General features: G+C 43.5%; 1 protein-coding gene across 3 annotated transcripts in view; it reads right to left on the bottom strand.

Annotated features, from left to right (window-relative positions):
* CEP89 (centrosomal protein 89) overlaps nt 1-19,747 on the bottom strand; it is a 74,659-nt gene that overhangs the window by 19,988 nt on the left and 34,924 nt on the right. For 2 of the 3 annotated variants that reach the window (XM_046683641.1, XM_046683642.1), the window contains exons 9-14: nt 19,242-19,387; nt 12,303-12,353; nt 11,809-11,892; nt 9,713-9,816; nt 6,261-6,376; nt 3,870-4,050 (exon numbers count right to left, since the gene is read on the bottom strand). In XM_046683641.1, the coding sequence (XP_046539597.1) occupies nt 3,870-4,050; nt 6,261-6,376; nt 9,713-9,816; nt 11,809-11,892; nt 12,303-12,353; nt 19,242-19,387 (682 nt within the window). The remainder of the gene's footprint in view (nt 1-3,869; nt 4,051-6,260; nt 6,377-9,712; nt 9,817-11,808; nt 11,893-12,302; nt 12,354-19,241; nt 19,388-19,747) is intronic. The other variant, XM_046683643.1, reaches the window with a different exon arrangement.

Below are 19,747 nucleotides of genomic sequence, written 5' to 3'. Positions count from 1 at the left end.
TGTTGTGCATTTTAATGCAACGTATTTTTAAATCCCAAAGAGACTATCATTATTGTTTTACAGAATCAGTGTTCACTCACATTTATCAGCATATGTACCACTGTCCTTTACTCTTAGTTCCATCTTGCTTCTCAGATATCCCACTTGAATCATTCTCCTCCCCCTGGCATATACCGTCTTTTAGAGTTGCCTTTGATGTGGGTCTGCGGGTGGTGGTTTGGGTTTGAAAATATCCTTGTTTTGACTTCATTGCTGAAAGGTGTTTTCTCTGGTAATAAAATTCTAAGCAGTCAGGGTTATGTCTGCTTCCCAGCACTATGAAGCTAAGACTCGAGTGACTGCACCATCCCCTGTTGACTCTTACACATCCCGTGTCGCTGAGCTCCCCTGAAGGCGCTCCTCCTCTGCCGTTCCACTAAGACGGGTCTGGGCGGGACTCTGCATCTGCCCACCCGGGCCAGTGCTTGCTGGGCTAGCACAACCCTGCATCGTCGGCTGTCTGCAGCTGGGGGAGACTCAGTTATCCTCTCTCTAACAACTCCTCCCCATTAAATACAGCCCTGTGTCGCTTCCTGTCTCTGATCCAGTGACACTGCAGCCTTGAACACTCCGTGCCAGCCCGTGGATCTTTGCTTCTGACCTACTTTTCAGTTCACTCTTCACAACTCAGCCATGTGTAATCTACCCTTAAGCCCTCCTACTGAGTTCTTTATTTAGATTATTCTATTTTTCAGCTCTAAAAATTCTAGATGTTTCTTTTCCACATCTACTCTTGTCACGTTTTATAGTTCCCTGAAGAAATTCTGGAGCTTGTCTTTTATTTCCTTAAGCATAATAGCTACTAGCTGTTTTATAGTCTTTGATAATTCCAATATCTGGACTCTTTATCATTATTTATCATTACTTCCCAGTCATTGTCTGTCTGGCTTTGTGTCCTGGACATTATACTTAAAAAATTGTTAAGGGGTGGGCCCTGTTGCCTAGTGGTTAAGTCTGGAGTGCTCTGCTTCAGCGGCCTGGGTTCGATTCCCTGGTGTGGACCTATGATAGTCGTTGGCTTTTCACTGAGGCTGACCAGGACTCTGTCTACATAGGATGAGTTATGTGACTAGTCGGCTTCATTTTAGGACACAAGACCCCCAACAGCCAGGGTAAGGAAAGCTTTCCTTTGTAGACACCATTAGTCATCTAAAACTACTAGCTCTCCCCAAAAGAGTTGGCGAAATTTCTTTAGAGAGGCAGGTTGACACCCTGTTTTTCTCCCATCACCCACCCTGAGTAGGCTCAACCTTTCTAGGCAAGAGTGGGAAGGCAAAGTGCAATCTGAGCTTCAAGGGGTAACCCCAGTACAACTCCAAGCCACTGGACCATGCCCCATGACAGTGAGCCTCTGCCATCTCCTGTGTCACCGTTCCTTCTGGCAGGGCTGCCAACAGGTAGAATGAGCTGGATGAAATGGAGAAGCCACTCCAAATTCATTGTCTGCACCGCTGTCAACCAGGAAAGGAGAAACAACACACACATCATACACAGAGGCTCACCAAGCACAGGTTCAACTGAACCCTTTTCTATATAAATAAAAATCTTTGCCTCACGTCCTCGTCTTTGCCTGAGGCACAGCCGTTTCCCAAACTCCTCCTCAGACCCTCGCCCAGGCAGGAGCGAGTTTGACAGCTGCTTTGCCGCTAATCAATCAGTCCTCTCCTGCACGTGGCACATCGCGATTACGTACCAGCGTGGGAGGGGGTCTCCGTAAGTGAGCAACCAGAGGGCACGTGCACTGATGCCTCAGTGGCCCTTCTGCTCCTTTAGCCACCTCCAAGCTGTCCTTGGCTGACCTCACACCTGTAGTAGCCAAAACAACACTCTGAGCTTCCTTCTCCTTATTTGTCTGTTTTCTACCGGCTCTTGGTACAGCCTCTGCACACTTCCCTGAACTCACATATTCCGGCCCTGATGGATTCGCGCCCCTCTTCCATGTTACAAACCCTCTCTCCAGTCAAACACTGCCCCTTCCAAGAGAGAAACATCAGGGCCAACACCGCCCACCTCCATCCTCCTCATTCTATCCTTCATCCCACCTGTCAACTCTGAGCCCAAAGCCTTTTAGCAAAGAGCCGGCATTTAAGGCATTCCCTCCCTAGTCCAGTTCATTCTGAGCCACGATGCTCTTGACTTAATTTCCACTTAAAAGAGATCTGGTGACATGTTTGTTTTTTCAGTGACCACGTCTCTCACTGCCTCCACCATGAGTGGCTTCCTTTCCAATTTCTATCTATCTTCTATACTCTATATCTTCTGTATCTTTATAACTTCTAGGGGGCTGTTAGAATATGTGGTTATGACACATCCACGAAAAAACATCAGCCACAAGAGTGACGGTGTTTGACACATGAATATGACTTGAAAAAAATTTCCTACCTCTCCTGGAATAGAAAAGTAAAATAGGGTCTGGCCACACAGCACGGAATGGCATAGTCAAAACACTGAGTTCTAGTAACTGTAGTCTTCAGCATTTACTGAAGCACAAGTTAAGCACTAACTCATTTATTCCCCCGTGTCAACCATCTTGAGCTGAAAGCCTCACCATTTAAAAAATTATTTCCCCCGTACTACAGAAATAATATACATTCATAATGGAACACTGGGAAAATGTTTCAAAAAAAGGAGAAAATTTAAACTACCCACTGTGATGGTTAATTTTATGTGTCAACTTGCCCAGTTGTTTGGTCAAATACCAGTTAGAGTTGCTGTGAAGGTATTTTGTAGATGTGATTAACATCCACAGTCAGTTGACTTTAAGTAAAACAGATTGCCCTTAATAATGTGGGTGGGCCTCATCCAATCAGTTGAAGGCCTTATAAGCAAAAACTGAGGTTTCCCAAAAAGGGAGTTCCGCCTCAGGACTGTAACATAGAAATCCTGCCTGAGTTTCCAGCCAGCTGGCCTGCCCTGTAAATTCTGGATTTGCTAGCCCCTATAATGGCATGAGCCAATTCCTTAAAACAAATCTCTCTCTCTCTCCAAATATCTACATACATATCCTATATACACATCCTATTGGTTGTTTCTCTGGAGAACTCTGACTACACACACCCATAATTTCACTGCCAAAGAGAATTTCTATGAATATTTCTCCACTCCTCCAGTCTTTTTTCTATGTACTTATGGTATATGTGTATATATATGGTATACATGCAACCTATACATATATGTGTGTGTGAACATATACACACACATATGCAATTATACACATCAGACACAGACACCCACACACCCTAGAGCGATCAACTCGTCTCAGTTTGCCTAGGACTTTTCCAGTTTTAGCAATAAAATTCCTACATCCTGGCAAACTGGTGGGTCACCTTAATACATACACATAAATACCTTTGTTCCTTTTTAAATAAAATTGTGATTATTTTGTACATACTGTTTTGTAGCCTAATCTCTCCAGCTCTTTAGTCAAGGATATACTGTGGCTATTTTCCCAAACTTCCCCAAAGATTCTTCTGTGACATTCTGTTTAATGGCAGCACTGCATTTCCTTGTATGGCTCTATCCTTTCGTTTAACCAGCTCCCTATTACTAGATATCCAGGTTTCCAGTTCTGCTACTTTAAATTATCTTTGGTTCTAAAACGAATAAAGGCTGGAATAGTAGGGAAAAATCCATATGCACACACACAAAGTGCAGACTGCAGCCCGAAAGGACAGCCACACTGTCCTTAATAAAACAGTTAGCATTCTCAGTCTCGGACACCCGTGCTGGTGGAGCTAAATGACTCAGAAAAAGATGGGCAATCTCCTCTCCGCCTGCAATGACCTGGCTGGGGATGCATTAAAACTTAAAAAGACAGTAAATCTTTATACCTTTTTAATTCATTTACGATTGAAGCATGAACTTTCATTGCAATTTTGCCATCCAAGCGTGTTTTCAGTTCTTGGCATTTGTTACGTAACATTTCCAATTGCTCCTTGTTTCCGGTTAGCTCCTTTTCCTGGCTCTGCGTTTTAGTTTCCAGAAGCATTAGCTGTTTAGTCAGCTTAGAAACTGAAAGACAAAAGACACGGATAAAGACTTGGTACCGAAGACTTACCAAGACGTGATGATTGATTACCAGGTAATACTGATGACCCAGCTTATGAAAAGCGAGCTTTTAAAAATCTTTCAGAGATTCATAAATGAATAGCAAAGGCCTTGTACTTAGCAATTACTGTCCCTAGATTAAGCACTCACTAAATACACGCTTTCCTACTGGGGCTCAATATATTGATACTATTGTTAAATACATAATATTTAACAAGACATGATTCTAGTCTTCAAGGAACTGACTTCCACAGTCTGAAGCTCTGAGTGACACACAGATGTGCAAGTATACACATCAGGATGTGATCCCTAAAACTGCAAAATTTTCAAGATTTTTAAAGACATCAAACATGGCCCAACTAAGGACCAAATGTATTAGTTTTTCTTCCCTTTCCTCATTAAATTTTTATGTTTTACGTCCTGTATGTAAAGTAAATCATAACTATTTTCATCCTATGTGACGTGGTAGTATGTAATAATTAAATACTTGCTGGGCGTGTGTTGGAACTAGCACTCAGAAGTGTTATCGCATGACACTTTAAGTCCTTCTATTTTACACAAACAATTAGCTCATCAAAATCAATAGCTGTTTCTGGAAAATTGGAAATATAGGCCGCTGACTGAATCATACAGGCCAAAGGCTGACCCTCCCCAGGACCAGAAGGATCATCAGACCTCTTCAGATCTGCTATGGTTGAGAAAATTAAGCTCAGTAAATATGAAATTAATTTCCTTTTCACTTCCAATCTCGAAAACAAAGACAGGAGGCTCAACAACTTTCTCTCCCCTGGGCCCCCAACAACGCCGAGTGAAGGCACATCCTTCTGTGCCCCTTGTCCACGTGGAGTCCTGTGGAGGAAGGCCCTGGTGGGCTCTTGGAGACTGCTCTCACTTTCACACATGACCGGCTGTCAGAAACAAGTGAAGCGCAGCCCCACGGCTTCAGCCAACAGCGGGAGTGGGTAGTTAACTCTTCCACAGTGTGGAAGGGGAATGGTTAAATAATCAGAGGCAGAAGGGAAAGCAGAAAGGAGGGGTTACACTGGCTCACCCAAGACAGCTTGTATTTTGGCCTCCTGTCCTATATTATTCTTTGTTGTTGTTAGTGCTGACGAGTCGATTCTGACTCCTAGCCACCCTGTGTACAGCAGAGTGGAACCCTGCCGGGTCTTTCTGCGCCATCCTCTCACCTCCAGTGCTGTATCAGACAATAGTCCGCTGCTGTTCACAGGGTTCTCATGGCCAGTTTTTCCGGAAGTGGGTGGCCAGGTCCTTCTTCCTAGTCTGTTTTAGTCTGGAAGCTCCACTGAAACCTGTCCACCACGGGTGATGCTGCTGGTGTTTGAAATACCAGTGGCAGAGCTTTCAGCATCACAGCAACACGCAGCCGCCACAGTGTGACAACCGACAGACGGGTGGTGTGGCTCCTGACTGGGAAACAAACCCTGGCTGTGGCGCTGAGAGCGCCAAATCTAACCACTAGACCCCCAGGGCTGGCTTATGGCATTCTTAACTGGGAAAAGAAAAATCAGTAAAACAAAAGGAAAAAAATGCCACTGTCTTTTGTGCTCACAAATTCTGGCTTTAATCAAAGTGGAAGAAATGACAACCTGGCCCACTTCCAAGTCCACTGTCACATGCCGTGAGCTCGCAGGGCAGAGAGGCACACGGGGAGAGGGAGCCCACAGAAGGTATCTGTCGGAGGTTTAACCCACAACAGCGCCCAGAGCCCTGAAGGAAGGGCAAGAGCACAAATCTGTTCAGAGCCAATGGCTCCGACCTATTTACTCGTTCAACCAATACTGAGGGAGAGATCCTCCGTGTTGTTTCCAATATTCACCTCACGTGACTTTTCCCACTTATACGCCAGTATCATCCCCTAAAACCAGTTCTGTTGACTTTAAAGCTGTCACTTACAATTGATTTACAAAATATACAGACTAATAAGAGAGACACTGGAATTTAAGGGAAAGCAATCAATGCCTTACGGGTAATGGCTGGATATGTTGTCACACAAACAGCTGCATTTCAGTAAACAAGAATATATTCTAAAGAACCACGATTTTCTCCATTTTCAATTGAAAGCAGTCCCTACCAGGAGGGGGGGTGCTGGTGTAAAATGACACGCCGCCGCCACCCCAGCATGGCCCTCGCTCACTGGGAAGACGCCTCACCTTCCTGCAGACGCTCCTGGTGGGTGTCCTGGGCTTTTCTTTGCTGAAGCTCCAACTGCTCTATCAGCAACTTGTTTTCCTCTAAAACCAGTCCTGCTTGAGTCTGAAGCTGATGCCTACGAGGGATTTACAAAGTTAAATACCGCCATTCAGGCACTGAGTGATCACAGAGACACTCCAGAGTCAGAGAGAGCAAATGAGGTGTTGTAGGTGACGAATATCTGCATGTGTTTTAATGCTAAATACGTCAATAAGACAAATCTTGTCATTTGCATTAAACTGGGCGAAAGGAGAGTAGTGAGGCAGAATTACGTCCTGCCCCAGGAACTTTTTAAAACGTAAAATTTCAAGCACACACACAAGCAGGAAGAAGAGCAGAGTAACTCCAGGCACACACCCACACCTGGACCATTATCACATGGCCACTCTCGTGTCAGCTACACAAACCTCCAATCCCCAAACCCAGTGGGTTACTTTGAAGCCAGTATGAAATATTTTTAAAGTTTTAGAAAGATGCCATTTCATTTTGAAAATATTCCCTTGTAATCAGTAGCATATTTGCCAAAAAACAATGACTTTGTGAAAAGCCTTTGAATGGTTTCTTAAACGGTCTTGAGAGGCCCCAGCCTTAATTCCACCCGAGCAAACCCTTTCCTGACAGATGGTGCAAAGTAAGTCCCGGCCTAGCTCAACCTTCATGATCGCAAATTCCAACTAGAATGAGATGAAGGGGCTTTAGAAATCGTCTAGCAAAATATTGGCCACCTAAAGTATACTGTAAACCAGGAAACTATCTCAATTTTCCACTTTAAGCTCAAAAAATGACACGGAGGAAGGAGAGAAAAAAGATGGAAGGACACTTGTGACAGCCTGGACGGATCTTGAGGGCTTTTGTGCCAAGCAAGATGAGCCAGACAGAGGAGGACAAATGCTGTGTGATCTCACCTACAGGTGAAATCTAAAAAACCTGGAAGCCAAACGCATAGAAAAAGAGAGCACATCTGTGGGCGCCAGAGGTGGGAAGTGGGGGGACGGGATGAGGTGGTCGAAAGACACACACTGCCAGCGACAAGGTAAGCAAGTACTGGGGATGTGATACACATGCCATGAGCACAGCTAACGCTGCTGGAGGGTGTGTCTTAAAGCCGTTAAGAGAGCAGATCCTAAAAGTTCTCATCACAAGAAAAAACATATATTTTTCTTTTAGTTTTGTATCTACGAGATGATAGATGCTAAGTAAACTTATTGTAGTAATCATTTCACGATATATGTGAGTCAAATCATTGTGCTATACACCCTAAACTTATACAGTACTGTGTGTTAATTATATGTCAATAAAACTGGAAAAAAACAGACGCAAGAGGTCAAGCTACAGCAATTACCTCACTCCAGCAACGGCTGTGCACTAGCTCCTTGGCACCCTGGAGGTGTCCCTCTCAGCTGCCCTGCCCATGGAGGGGAGCCCACCCAGGCTGGCAGCTCCAGCCTCCTCACTCCTGCCTCACAAAGAGCAGCCCCATTTTGGTCTGTTTTGCCGTTGGGACTTTCTTATAAGACTTCTTTCCTTCCTTCCTCCTTCGCTTTGTTTTTCCTTCCCTCTTTCCCTCCTTTCTTTCTTCCTTCCTTCCCTACCACCTCCCCTCCTTCCTTCCTTCCTTTTTCCCCTCCCTTCCTTCTTTCCTTTTGTTTTTAAATGACAAGGATCCTCCATTGGTTAAAAAAAAAGTTGAAAAACCTCAGATTTAGTTTAACACTCCCTCCCATTTTATAGGTAAAGAAACTGAGGCCCATTAAGCCTGAGGTCACCCAGCTGGTCAGGGGAAGCTAGGAAAAGAAATGTAGAGAGTTTAGTTGCAGCCCAGAAGTTCATAGAGAAATCATCTGAAACTCAGGAGAAAGCTTCCACCGACCTGTGAAGTCAGTGTGCCCGAGAATCTGCTGCACTCACACCTGTGCAGGTCAAGGGAGCGGCTGCCAAGGAGGCCTGGGGAGGGCACAACTGCGGAGGCTTCAGGGGTGGCAGGAGCCCCGTCCGAGGAGTGTGATGCTCCAGCGCCCAGCCCCGCCCCCAGCTGGAGGACAGTGAATTCAGAGGAAGGGGCAGGCCAGCCAGGGGGCCTCGCAGGCACTGCACAGACCCGATCGCTCCCCATCCAGGCCCCCACACTAGAGCAGGGTGCAGACGTCAAACCCCAAAACTCACAGGATTGGGGCGCACTGTGGCACGTGGGTTTGAAAGCAGGGTCTGTCTTTCTTCCCTGCATTTTATTTATTTATTTTTATTTTAAGGAAAAGTAAACAGGTTCGGCTTGCAGCTATACCCAAGGTTAGAGAGAGAATCTGAGGTTCCAGGTTCTCACGAGGGTTCCTGGAGGCACGCGAGGCCCAGTCTAACTGACCTGCTTTCCAGGGCGCCTTCCAAGGAGGGTTTGATGGGAGACACTAGGAACCCAGACAGAAGAAACTCCAAGTTTGACAGGGAGCCACAGCACACCCAGATCCAGCAGCTGCCCGGCCAGTCCCAACTGACACATCAGTGACCATAACATCCAGGAGAACAGACTTACTAGTGAGAATGCTATTGACTTGATTCCAAATTTCTGGACATCACATATGGAAAATATTTCACTTTTTTCAGTGATGTTAAGACATGGAAAAAATACTACATATAACATACCTACCCAAGGCAAAAAAGATAGATCTGAATAGTTTTTGCTTTCTTAGTCTTGCCTGGATATTGCCTTTAGACTTTGGAAGACATTTACTCTCTCGAACTCACTGAACAGGCATTTGTCGCCGCCGTGCTGGATGAACAGGACGTGCCCTGCCCTTGAGCAGCTCCCAGAGGATGAGAGGGAGACGCGGTAGAGACACACAGGGAGGCCCGGGGTGGCCGGCACCAGGACACGGCGTGGTTAGGGCTATGTCGGAACCTGAGAGAAGGGAGCGATCAACTGCTTTCAGGGAGAGCTACTGAGCAGGGCTATCTGAGCAGAAGCGCAGGAGGGGCCCTGGGAGGGGGGCGCAGCGTCAGCAACAGGGCAGAAGTGAGGCAACACTCAGCTGTCACAATGGAAGGCGCAGAGCACGGGAAGGGCGTTATCCTGGACTTTCTGTTCCGAAGGCCTGGGAGCGATCGGAGGGGTCTAAGAAAGGATGTGACTTGCCAGGTTTGGGGTGGGAAAAGTGCCCTAGAGAAATACCACCTCAGAAAATAAAAAGGGGGACAGCGAATACATTTCAGGTTTAAAAACCTATCAGAACTTTTAAAGTAACCTTTAAAGTACAAATTTAGAGTAAATTACTAGGATTTCATTGTACCTTAATTTCTTAGACTCGCCCTTAAAATATTTTAGTTTAAAAAAGATGTGTTTAATAAAGTTTATCCCTCTTGTTATCGTTTGGTTACTGTTTTTGCAGTAGGAAAAGACCAGAAACGCAACACCACTTGCCATTCCTCTCTGGTAACGGGACTACTCCTATTTAACTCTTGGTGCAAGTCTTCATTTTCCTTCACCACTTCTTGGACTCGCATCCTAAACATCCTCATTTCCTCCTGAAATAGAATTTATGTAAATTGTAACACACACACACGCGCGCGTCTCCAGTCCTTAGTTCTAGCGCCGTCGCTGTGGCTAAAATCGCATGCTAACGGCTTTCCAGCGAGGCCGCACAGGCACAGCAGCCCCGACCGCGGCCTGGCGCCGCGCGCCGCCCTCCGAGCTCACAGTCTGGGGAGAAAGCACACGGGGCACCCGGGCGCTGAGAACAGGGGGCCGGGACCTCGGGTTTAAATATTCAATTCCTAATCTGATATTTTTCTCTAACTGCTAACTACTTGATAAGATGAAAAAGGGAGATAAAAGCAGAGATGCCCGTGAACACTGTAATTTTTCCTTTGTTTAAAGACTATGGAGGGTAAATTGGAGCTTTTTAGATAAAATAAGAACTTTTCATCCTAACTAAAGCCCATTTTGGTGGGGAAGGGGTTAGTTAGCGTGGGGTTGCGGTCTTTAACTTTGCCCCATTATGACCGCGAGGAAGCCTTCGGCCAGAACAGCCTCGTCATCAGCCCCGACTGCCGCCCAGGCTGTTCTCCACTCCCAGCAGGCCGTCTGTGGCTCTTCTGCCGGGCCTCCTCCACCAGGCCCTTCTCGCCAGCTCTCGGCCAGCTGCAGTGTCCTCGGTGTCCTTCGGTGAGAATCTTAGGTGCCAATATTTATTCTGGGATGCTTCTAAACATTCTTCCCCCAGCCATCAGACATTCATGCTTACACTTGTTTAATGTAAAGCAACAATGCCAAGTAGCTTCTCTTCCTCACCTTTCTGCCCAGACACACTCCCCACTTGCTGGCAGGCCACTGGGTCTTTAGAAAAGGGGTCAGGTAAACTAAGCCTGCAGGCCAGCTGCCTGCTTTGTAGATAAAGTGTTACTGGAACTGAGGCAAGCCCGTTTGTTCCCACTGTGTCCACGGCTGCTTTCCTGGCACGACATCAGAGCCGAGTGGTCGCAAACAGACTGTACGGCCTGCAAAGCCTGAAACAGTTACTAAGTGACCTTATACAGAGAGTATTTCCTGACCCCTGTCTGAGAAGGAGCACCAAATTAGTAATTCTATTAATTATTTGGATTGATATTTCATGAATTAGCATGAGATTAATTCATTTTCTTAAAAAATTAAGTGTCCAACAGAAAGTCTAAAAGAAAAGGTTCAAACAACATTACATGGGCCATTTATCCAGGCCAGCACAACAGGAGGAGGCCGGGTGACACTTCACGGACCCTTCCAGCCGGGGATCCCAGAAACACCAACACTTCTCTCTCTGGATCCGTCCAGTTCCAGAGATCTCTCTGGCCGGTTAATGAGGAACAGAGGTAGGCAGCAGGGAAAGGCATGGGCCCGTCTTAACACCTACATAGCCCTCGTCTCCTGTATGATTAAATGAGCTCGGCTGCCAGGAGCCATTCCCACTCCCAGAAAACAGGGGCGAACAGGGCAGAAATGAGCAAAACCCGCACTTCCCCACTGCTTCCAACAGCTCGAGAACTAGAGTTTCCTGAGGCCAGCTCTTCTTTAGTTCAGAAGCATCTAAGTCCACCTAAAACAGTCCTGGCCCACTGCCCTCCCGTCCGCCCACACGTCCCTTCTAACAGTGGTGTTCACAGCTGCAGAGCACCGGGAAAGGAGCGTCTCCCACGGCGGCCTTCTGTGCACCCCAGGATCCCAGCCCACGGGGGGCTGCCTGTCACGAAACCAGTGTCTAATGCAGCACTGCCCCTCCCTCCATCCCTGCCCCTCTATCCCTGCCTGCCCACCTCCCCACCCCCGCTCCACTTATCACCCCTCCTGCCTCCCTTCTGCCTTCTTTCCCACGCTCTCTCTTTCCTCCCCGTCCTTCAGCCCTGCTATACTCCTTTCCCTCCTTTAACAAACATCTGAGTACCTACTAGATGTTGGGCACACCTACCTTCAAAATGTTTCCTCAAAGTCTGAATCGGTCTTGTTTTTTATAAACCTTGTCTCTCCTGAGACATCTGCCAGCCTACCTGGAGGGTGGCATTGAGCTCGTCCTTCTCTTTCATTCTGTCTTCATAAGCCAGCAACAAGGGTGACAGGTACTTCATATCCAACTGAACATAATGGAATAAGGAAAGTTAATATGTATTTTTTACTTCTTTATTTCTTGCTTTTAGGAAGATTAGCCCTGAGCTAACATCTGCTGCCAATCCTCCTCTTCTTTTGCTGAGGAAGGCTGGCCCTGAGCTAACATCTGTGCCCATCTTCCTCTACTTTATATGTGAGACGCCTGCCACAGCATGGCTTGCCAAGTGGTGCCATGTTTGCACCCGGGATCCAAACCAGTGAACCCTGGGCCACCGAAGTGGAACATGTGAACTTAACCGCTGCGCCACCGGGCTGGCCCCTTAATATATTTCTTACATCTAAACACAACCAGGACATTTTTTAAAAGGAAAGAAAATACTCTTAATTTGGAATAGTTTTTAATAGCTGGGCCTGAAATTAAATAACTTTTACTTACCAACCAGGGCGGCGTAGGGCCCTTTGATGGGAGGCCTTCAATATTTAAACTCTAAGAACAAAACACAGAGTGAAGACAATTAAACTAGGCTTCCTCTGAAATTTCAAGCTACAGATAGTCTTAATCTAGACCGTACATCAGCAATCTGTGCATCTGTATGTATGGACATGCACGTATGTACATGAGAAAAATTTCTTCTGAAATGTTTGAGTAATTTGCAGATTTTATGCCCCTTTTCCTCCAAATACTTCAGCGTATATTTTGTAAAAACAACAGCATTCACTCAACCACAGTACCAGCCTAAAATTGAGAAATTAACACTGACACAATACTATATTCTAATCTACAGATTATATTCAAATTTCACCTATTTATGCCCATTTTCTGAGTTCACCTTTTTCTTTTTAGATTCCACATATAAGTGATACCATTCAGTATTCGTTTCTTTGTCTGCCTTATTTTACTCAGCATAATGCCCTCCAGCTTTATCCATTTTGTCGTAAACGGCAGCATTACCTTCTTTTTGAAAGCTGAACAGTATTCCATTTTGTACACATACACATATAAATGCAAATCATTTATATACATATATGATAAATCGTTTATATATATCATAAATTATATATATCTCTCTCTCACATTTTCTTTATTCATGCATTGGTCAATGGACTGATAGGTTGTTTGCACACATTAGCTAATGTGAATGCTGCTTCAAATAACATGGCAGTACAGACATCTTTTTGAGATAGTGACTTCATTTCCTTTGGATATATACCCAAAAGTGGGATGGCTAAATCATAGAGTCGTCCTATTTTTAACTTCCTGAGCAACTTTCATACTGTTTTCCATAGTAGCTGAACCAATTCACAGTCCCACCTACAATGCACAAGGGTGCCCCTTTCTGCACACCCTCACAGCATTTGTTTTGTCTTTTTGATAGTAGACATGCTAACAGGTGTGAGGTGACCTCCCTCAGCGGTTTTGATTTGCATTTCTCTGATGGGTAGTAACGCTAAGCTCCTTTCCACGTACCTATTAGCCATTTGTATGTCTTCTTTGGAAAAAAGTCTATTCAGTCATATTCTATGCCCATTTTTAAAATCGGGTTATTTGTTTTTGTGTTACTGAGTTGTATGAGTTCCTTGTATATTTTGGATATTATGAGATACGTGGTTTGCAAATATTTTCTCCCATTTCATAGGCTGCCTTTTCATTTTGTTCATGGTTACCTTTGCTTTGCAGAAGATTTTTATTTTGGTGTAGTCCCATTTGTTTATTTTTGCTTTTGTTGCCTTTGCTTTTGGTGTTAAATCCAAAAAATCATTGCCAAGGCCAATGTCAAGGCATTTTATGGTTTCAGGTCTTAGATTCAAGTCTTTAATCTATTTTGAGTTGATTTTTGTATACGGTGTGAGACAGGGGTTCAGTTTAATTCTTCTGCGTGAGGATATCCAATTTTCCCAGCATGGGTTATTGAAGGGACTCTCCTCACTTCACTGTACATTCCTGGCTCCTTTATCAAAAATATATAGAGGCTCTCCATTCTGTTCCACTGATCTACGTGTCTGTTTTTAGGCCAATACAATACTGTTTTGATTACTATAGCTTTGTAATACAGTTTGAAATCAGGAGGTGTGATGTCTCCAGTTTTGTTCTTTTTTCTCAAGATTGCTTTGACTATTCAGGGTCTTTTGCGGCTCCATATGCGTTTTAGGATGCTTTAATCTATTTCTGTGAAAAATGCCACTGGGGTTTTGCCAGGGATGGCGTTGGATCTGCAGATCACGTTGGGTAGTAGGGACATTTTAACAAGTGTTAATTCTTCCAATCCATGAAAAATGGAATATCTTTCCACTTATTTGTGTCTTCTTCAATTTCTTTCACCAATCTCTTATAGTTTTCCATGTACAGATCTTTCACCTCTTTAGTTAACTTTATTCCTAAGTATTTAATTCTCTTTGATGCTATTGTAAGTGGGATTTTCTTAATATCTCTTTCCAATAGTCTGTTGTTAGTGTATAGATACACAGCTTATTTTTGTATACTGATTTTGTATCTTGCAACTTTACTGAATTCATTTATTAGTTGTAATGATTTTTTGGTCAGGTCTTTAGGGTTTTCCATACATAATTTCACGTCATCAGCAAACAGAGACAATTTTACATCTTCCTTTCTAATTTGGATGCCTTTTATATATTTTTCTTGCCTAATGCTCTGGCTAGGACTTCCAGTATTACGTTGAATAAAAGTGGTGAGAATGGGCATCCTTGTCTTATTCCTGATCTTAGAGGAAAAGCTTTCACCTTTTCACTGTTGAGTGTGTTAGCTGTGGGCTTGTCATATATGGCCTTCATTATGTTGACATGCGTTTCTTCTACACCCAGTTGAGTTTTTATCATGAAAGGGTACTGAATGTTGTCAAATGCTTTTTCTGCATCTACTGAGATGATCACATGATTTTATTCTTCATTTAATGTGGTGTGTCACATTTACTGATTTGCATATGTTGAACCATTCTTGTGTCCTAGGAATAAATCACACTTGATCGTGGTATATGATCCTTTTAATATACTGCTGAATTCGGTCTGCTAATATTTTGTTGAGGATTTCTGTATCTCTGTTCATCACGGATATTGGCCTGTAATTTTCTTTTCTTGTAATGTTCTTGTCTGGCTTTGGCATCAGGGTAACACTGGTTTTCTAAAATGAATTTGGAAGCGTTCTCTCCTTTTCAATTTTTTGGAAGAGTTTGAGAAGGATTGGTATTAATTTTGCTTTAAATGTTTGGCAGAATCCACCAGTGAAGTCATCTGGTCTTGGACTTTTCTTTGTTAGGAGGTTTTTGATTACTATTCTATCTCCTTACTAGTAATTGCTCTAGGAGGATTGCTGGTAGATGTTAGCTCAGCGCTAATCTTCCTCAAAAAAAAAAAAACCCAAAAAACAAACCAGCTCTAAGTTTCATTGAAGTATTCTGTTGTGTGTTTCATTTCTTTCTTCTCTTAGTTTTATTTTATTTCTTCTACTAACTCTGGGCTTAGTTCCAAAGTTCTTCTTTATCATTCCTTGAGGTATAAACTTACGTTGTTATTTGAGATTTTTCTTTTTTTTTCTTTTGTTGAGGAATATTAGCCCTGAGCTAACTGCTGCCAATCCTCCTCTTTTTGCCGAAGAAGACTGGCCCTGAGCTAACATCCATGCTCATCTTCCACTACTTTATATGTGGGACGTCTACTACAGCGTGGCGTGCCAAGCAGTGCCATATCCACACCCAGGATTCGAACCGGCAAACCCCGGACCGCCAAAGCGGAACATGCGAACTTAACTGCTGCACCACCTGGCCAGCCCCAGGATCTTTCTTTTTTCTTAATATTGGTGTTTAGCACCATAAACTTCCCTCTTAGCACTGCTTTTGCTGCATCCCATAACTTTTGGTATGTTGTGCTTCCATTTTCATTTGTCTCAAGATATTTTTTGATTTCTCTTTTGACCCACTGGTTGTTCAACAGCATATCAATCTCCACATATTGGTGAATTTTCCGGTTTTCTTCATATAATTGATTGCTAGCTTTGTACACTGTGGTCAGAAAAGATGCTTGTTATGATTTCAATCTTCTTAAATTTTTAAGACTTGTTTTGTGGCCTAATGTACGATGCATCCTTGAGAATGTTCCACGTGCACTTGAGAAGAACGTGTGTCCTGCTGCTGTTGGATGGAAAGTTCTGTATATCTGTTAGGTCCATCTGGTCTAACACGTAGTTTAAGTCCAATGGTTCCTCATTGCTTTTCTGTCTGCAGGATCTATCTGTTGTGGAAAGTGGTGTGTTGGAGCCCCTCCTATTACTGCTGTCTGTTTCTCTCTCCAATTGTTAATATCTGCTGTTCATATTTGGGTGCTCTGACGTTGGGTGCATAAACATTTACACTTGTCATAGTCTCCTGATGAACTGACTCTTTTATATAGTAACCTTCTCTGTTTCTTGTTACAGTTTTGGCTTAAAACCTATTTAGTCTGATGTAAGTACAGCCACCTCTGCCCTCTTTTGGTTCCCGTTTGCATGGACTATCTTTTCCCATCCCTTCACTTCCAGGCTGTCTGTCCCCACAGCTGAAGTGAGTCTTTTGTAGGCAGCACATAGCTGGGTCTTGTTTTTTAATCCATTCTGCCACTTTATGTCTTCTGATTGGAGAATTTAGTCCTTTCACTTAAAGCAATTGTTGATAGGTATGCACTTCTTATTGCCATTTCATCCATTGTTTTCTGGCTGTTTTGTAGTTCCTTTCTTCTTCTTTCACCTTCTTCCTTTGTGATTTGATGATTTTCTGTAGTGGCATGCTTTGATTCCTTTCTCTTCATCTTTTGTGTATCTACTATAGGTTTTGCTTTGTAATTACCATGAGGCTTACATAAAATATCTTATGGTTCTAACAGTTGATTTCCAGCTGATACCTTAACTTTGAGTACATAAAAGAGCTCTACAGTTTTTGGTGTTTTTTTTTTTAGGAAGATTAGCCCCGAGCTAACATCTGCTGCCGATCCTCCTCTTTTTGCTGAGGAAGACTGGCCCTGAGCTAACATCCGTGCCCATCTTCCTCTACTTTATATGTGGGACGCCTGCCACAGCGTGGCTTGACAAGTAGTGCCATGTCCGCACCTGGAATCCAAACTGGCGAACCCCGGGCCGCTGAAGCAGAACGTGCGCACTTAACCGCTGTGCCGCCGGGCCGGCCCCAGCTCTACAGTTTTACATCCACACATACATTTTGTTTTTGACACCACAATTTACATCTTTTTATATTGTGTATCCATTAACAAATTATTTTTTAGTTATTTTGAATACTTTTGTCTTTAATATTTGTACTAGAGTTATAAGTGATTTACCTCCCACCATCACAACATTAGGATATTGTGAATTTAATTATATCTTTACCTTTACCAGTGAGTTTTATACTTTCTTATGATCTTGTCATTAATTAGTGCCCTTTCTTTTCGGCTTGAAGAAGTCCCTCTAACATTTCTCGTAGAACTGGTCTGTGGGTGATAAACTCCTTCAGGTTTTGTCTGTCTGGAAAACACTGCATCTCTCCTTCAATTCGGAATGACAACATTACCAGGTAAGGTATTCTCGGTTGGCAGATTTTTTCTCTTAGGACTTTAAATATGTCATCCTTCTCCCTTATGGCCTGCAAAGTTTCCGCTGAAAAATTGGCTTATAGTTTTATAGGAGTTTCTTTTTACGTGAAGAATTTTTTTTCTCTTGCTGCTTTTAAGATTCTCTCTCGTTTTTAACTTTTGACAGTTTAATAATAATGTGCCTTATTGTGGGCCTCTTTAATCTCATTCGGTTCTCTTCAGACTTCCTGGATCTGTATGTCTGTTTCTTTCCCCAGGGCAGGGAAGTTTCCAGCCCTTATTTCTTTGAATAAGCTTCCTGCCCGTTCTCTCTCCTCTGAGTCCTCCATAATGTGCACATTAGTCTACTTGACGGTGTCCATGAATCCCTTAAGCTATCGTCACTCTTTTTCATTCTTTCTTCGTTTGCTCCTCCGACTGGATGAACTCTACTGCTCTGTCTTTCAGTTCATTAATCCTTTCTTCCACTTGCTCTAGTCTGCTGTGGAACCCTTCTATTCAATTTTTCAGTTCAGTTATTGTATTCTTCGACTTCACGATTTCTGTTTGGTACTTTTTTTTCTTTTTTTGCTGAGGAAGATTCACCCTGAGCTGACATCTGCTGCTAATCTTCCTCTTTTTGCTGAGGAAGAACATGAGTGGTGTAGATCTGCACCCAGGAACCAAACCCAGGCCGCCAAAGCAGAGAATGCCGATCTTAACCACTAGGCCACCGGTGCTAGCCTTCTTTGGTATTTTAATATTTTCCATCTCTCTGTTGAAATTCTTACTTGTTCATGCATTGATTTCCTGACCTTGGGGAGCATCTTTATGACTGTTATTTTAATCTCTCTATTGAGTAAGTCATTTATCTCCATTTTAAGACCAGTGTCTGGAGATTTATTTTGTTCTCTTGTTTGGAACATACTCCCCTTTTTCTTCATTTTCCTTGACCCTCTGGGTTGGTTTCTGAACATTAGATACAACAGCCACCTCTCCTGGTCTTGACAGAATGCTTTCTTACAGGAGCTGAACCTCATCAACCAGCCCAGCCAGAACCCCTAGTTACCTCTCACACCTTTGTGATTGCCTGAGCCCCTGTCCTTGCTCCTAGAAGCTCCCGGTAGCTGAGAGTGCACCAAGACCCACCAGTGTGCCAACAAGGGGGAGTTCAGTCAGCACCTAGATGCAGGCTGATTAGAAGCCAGACTCTCAGGCAGCAGCTGGGAAAGTGTGCAGTCAAATCCCTTCCAGGGAAAAGCAGGAGATGGTCATTTTTGCCTGCTCTCTGAGCTGAGTCCAGGTGTACAGCCACGGACCGGGGCTGGGGTGGGTGTGTTCCTGAGCCCATTTAAAAATTGCTTCTTTTTTGCTATAGTCCTCTATGGGACTCATGAATGCAAGCCCCACTGGGTATCAGAGCTAGGTAATTTGGGGGTCTGCAAAAACAAGTCTGCTTTCTTCTGAAAGTTTGTGCCCTGACAAACAAGTGCAAACTTGAGGAGCAAGACAGAATGGAACAGCTGACATGGACTTGCACTTTTACTTTATATAAACTTCCGTATTGTCTCAATTTGTTTTACAAAGAGCTTTTGCTGCCTGTTCTGAGAAAGGAGGGAGGGAGGGAGGGAGGGAGGGAGGGAGGCAAGAAGAGAAGGAGGAAGGGAGAAAAAAAGAAAACAGAAAGGTCTCTAAAAGACTGTGCTCTGTAGGTGTGCTGTTTATACCAAATCCTAATAAATATGAACCCCTCAGGACTGGAAATTAATTCAACAGGAAAGGCTAAAACATCGGAAAACTTCTTTTTCTTAATTGGAAACATTACCTCTTCCTTGGATAAATGCCTGAATTTTGTTTGATATCTACTCAGTTCTACATTCAAACGATGGACAGTCATTTTCAACTCGTCATTTTCATCCACCAGTTCCTGAGCTTGTTTTCTTAGATGAAGTAATTCAGGCACAGCAACTACTGGAAAAAAAATTAATATTATACCATCAGAACCTGTATAAGATTGATTAAGATTTTATATAAATTGCTAATCATCTGCCCTTTTTTTCCCTTTTAGGCTCACAGAGGCAGTGAATGACAGATGTATAGGTATAAATGAAGAAAGGTTACTAAGATTTTTAACATTGAACAGTCAACACTGTTTTGGAAGTTTCTGCATGTATAACTAAGGTAAAATAAAAATTTTAGATTGGAAAAGAAAAGTTATTGTTTCCACTGATATATAAATATTTGCCTTGCAAATCATACAGAATAAACGAAAAATTTATTGGAACTAATAACCTCCCATATAATAGCAATGTCCTATTAGAAAACATAATA

The sequence above is a fragment of the Equus quagga genome, chromosome 13 (genome assembly GCF_021613505.1).
Source record: "Equus quagga isolate Etosha38 chromosome 13, UCLA_HA_Equagga_1.0, whole genome shotgun sequence".
NCBI classification, from domain to species: domain Eukaryota; kingdom Metazoa; phylum Chordata; class Mammalia; order Perissodactyla; family Equidae; genus Equus; species Equus quagga.
The sequence above is the reverse complement of the archived record's forward strand: the minus strand, read 5'-3'. Positions and strand labels throughout refer to the sequence as shown.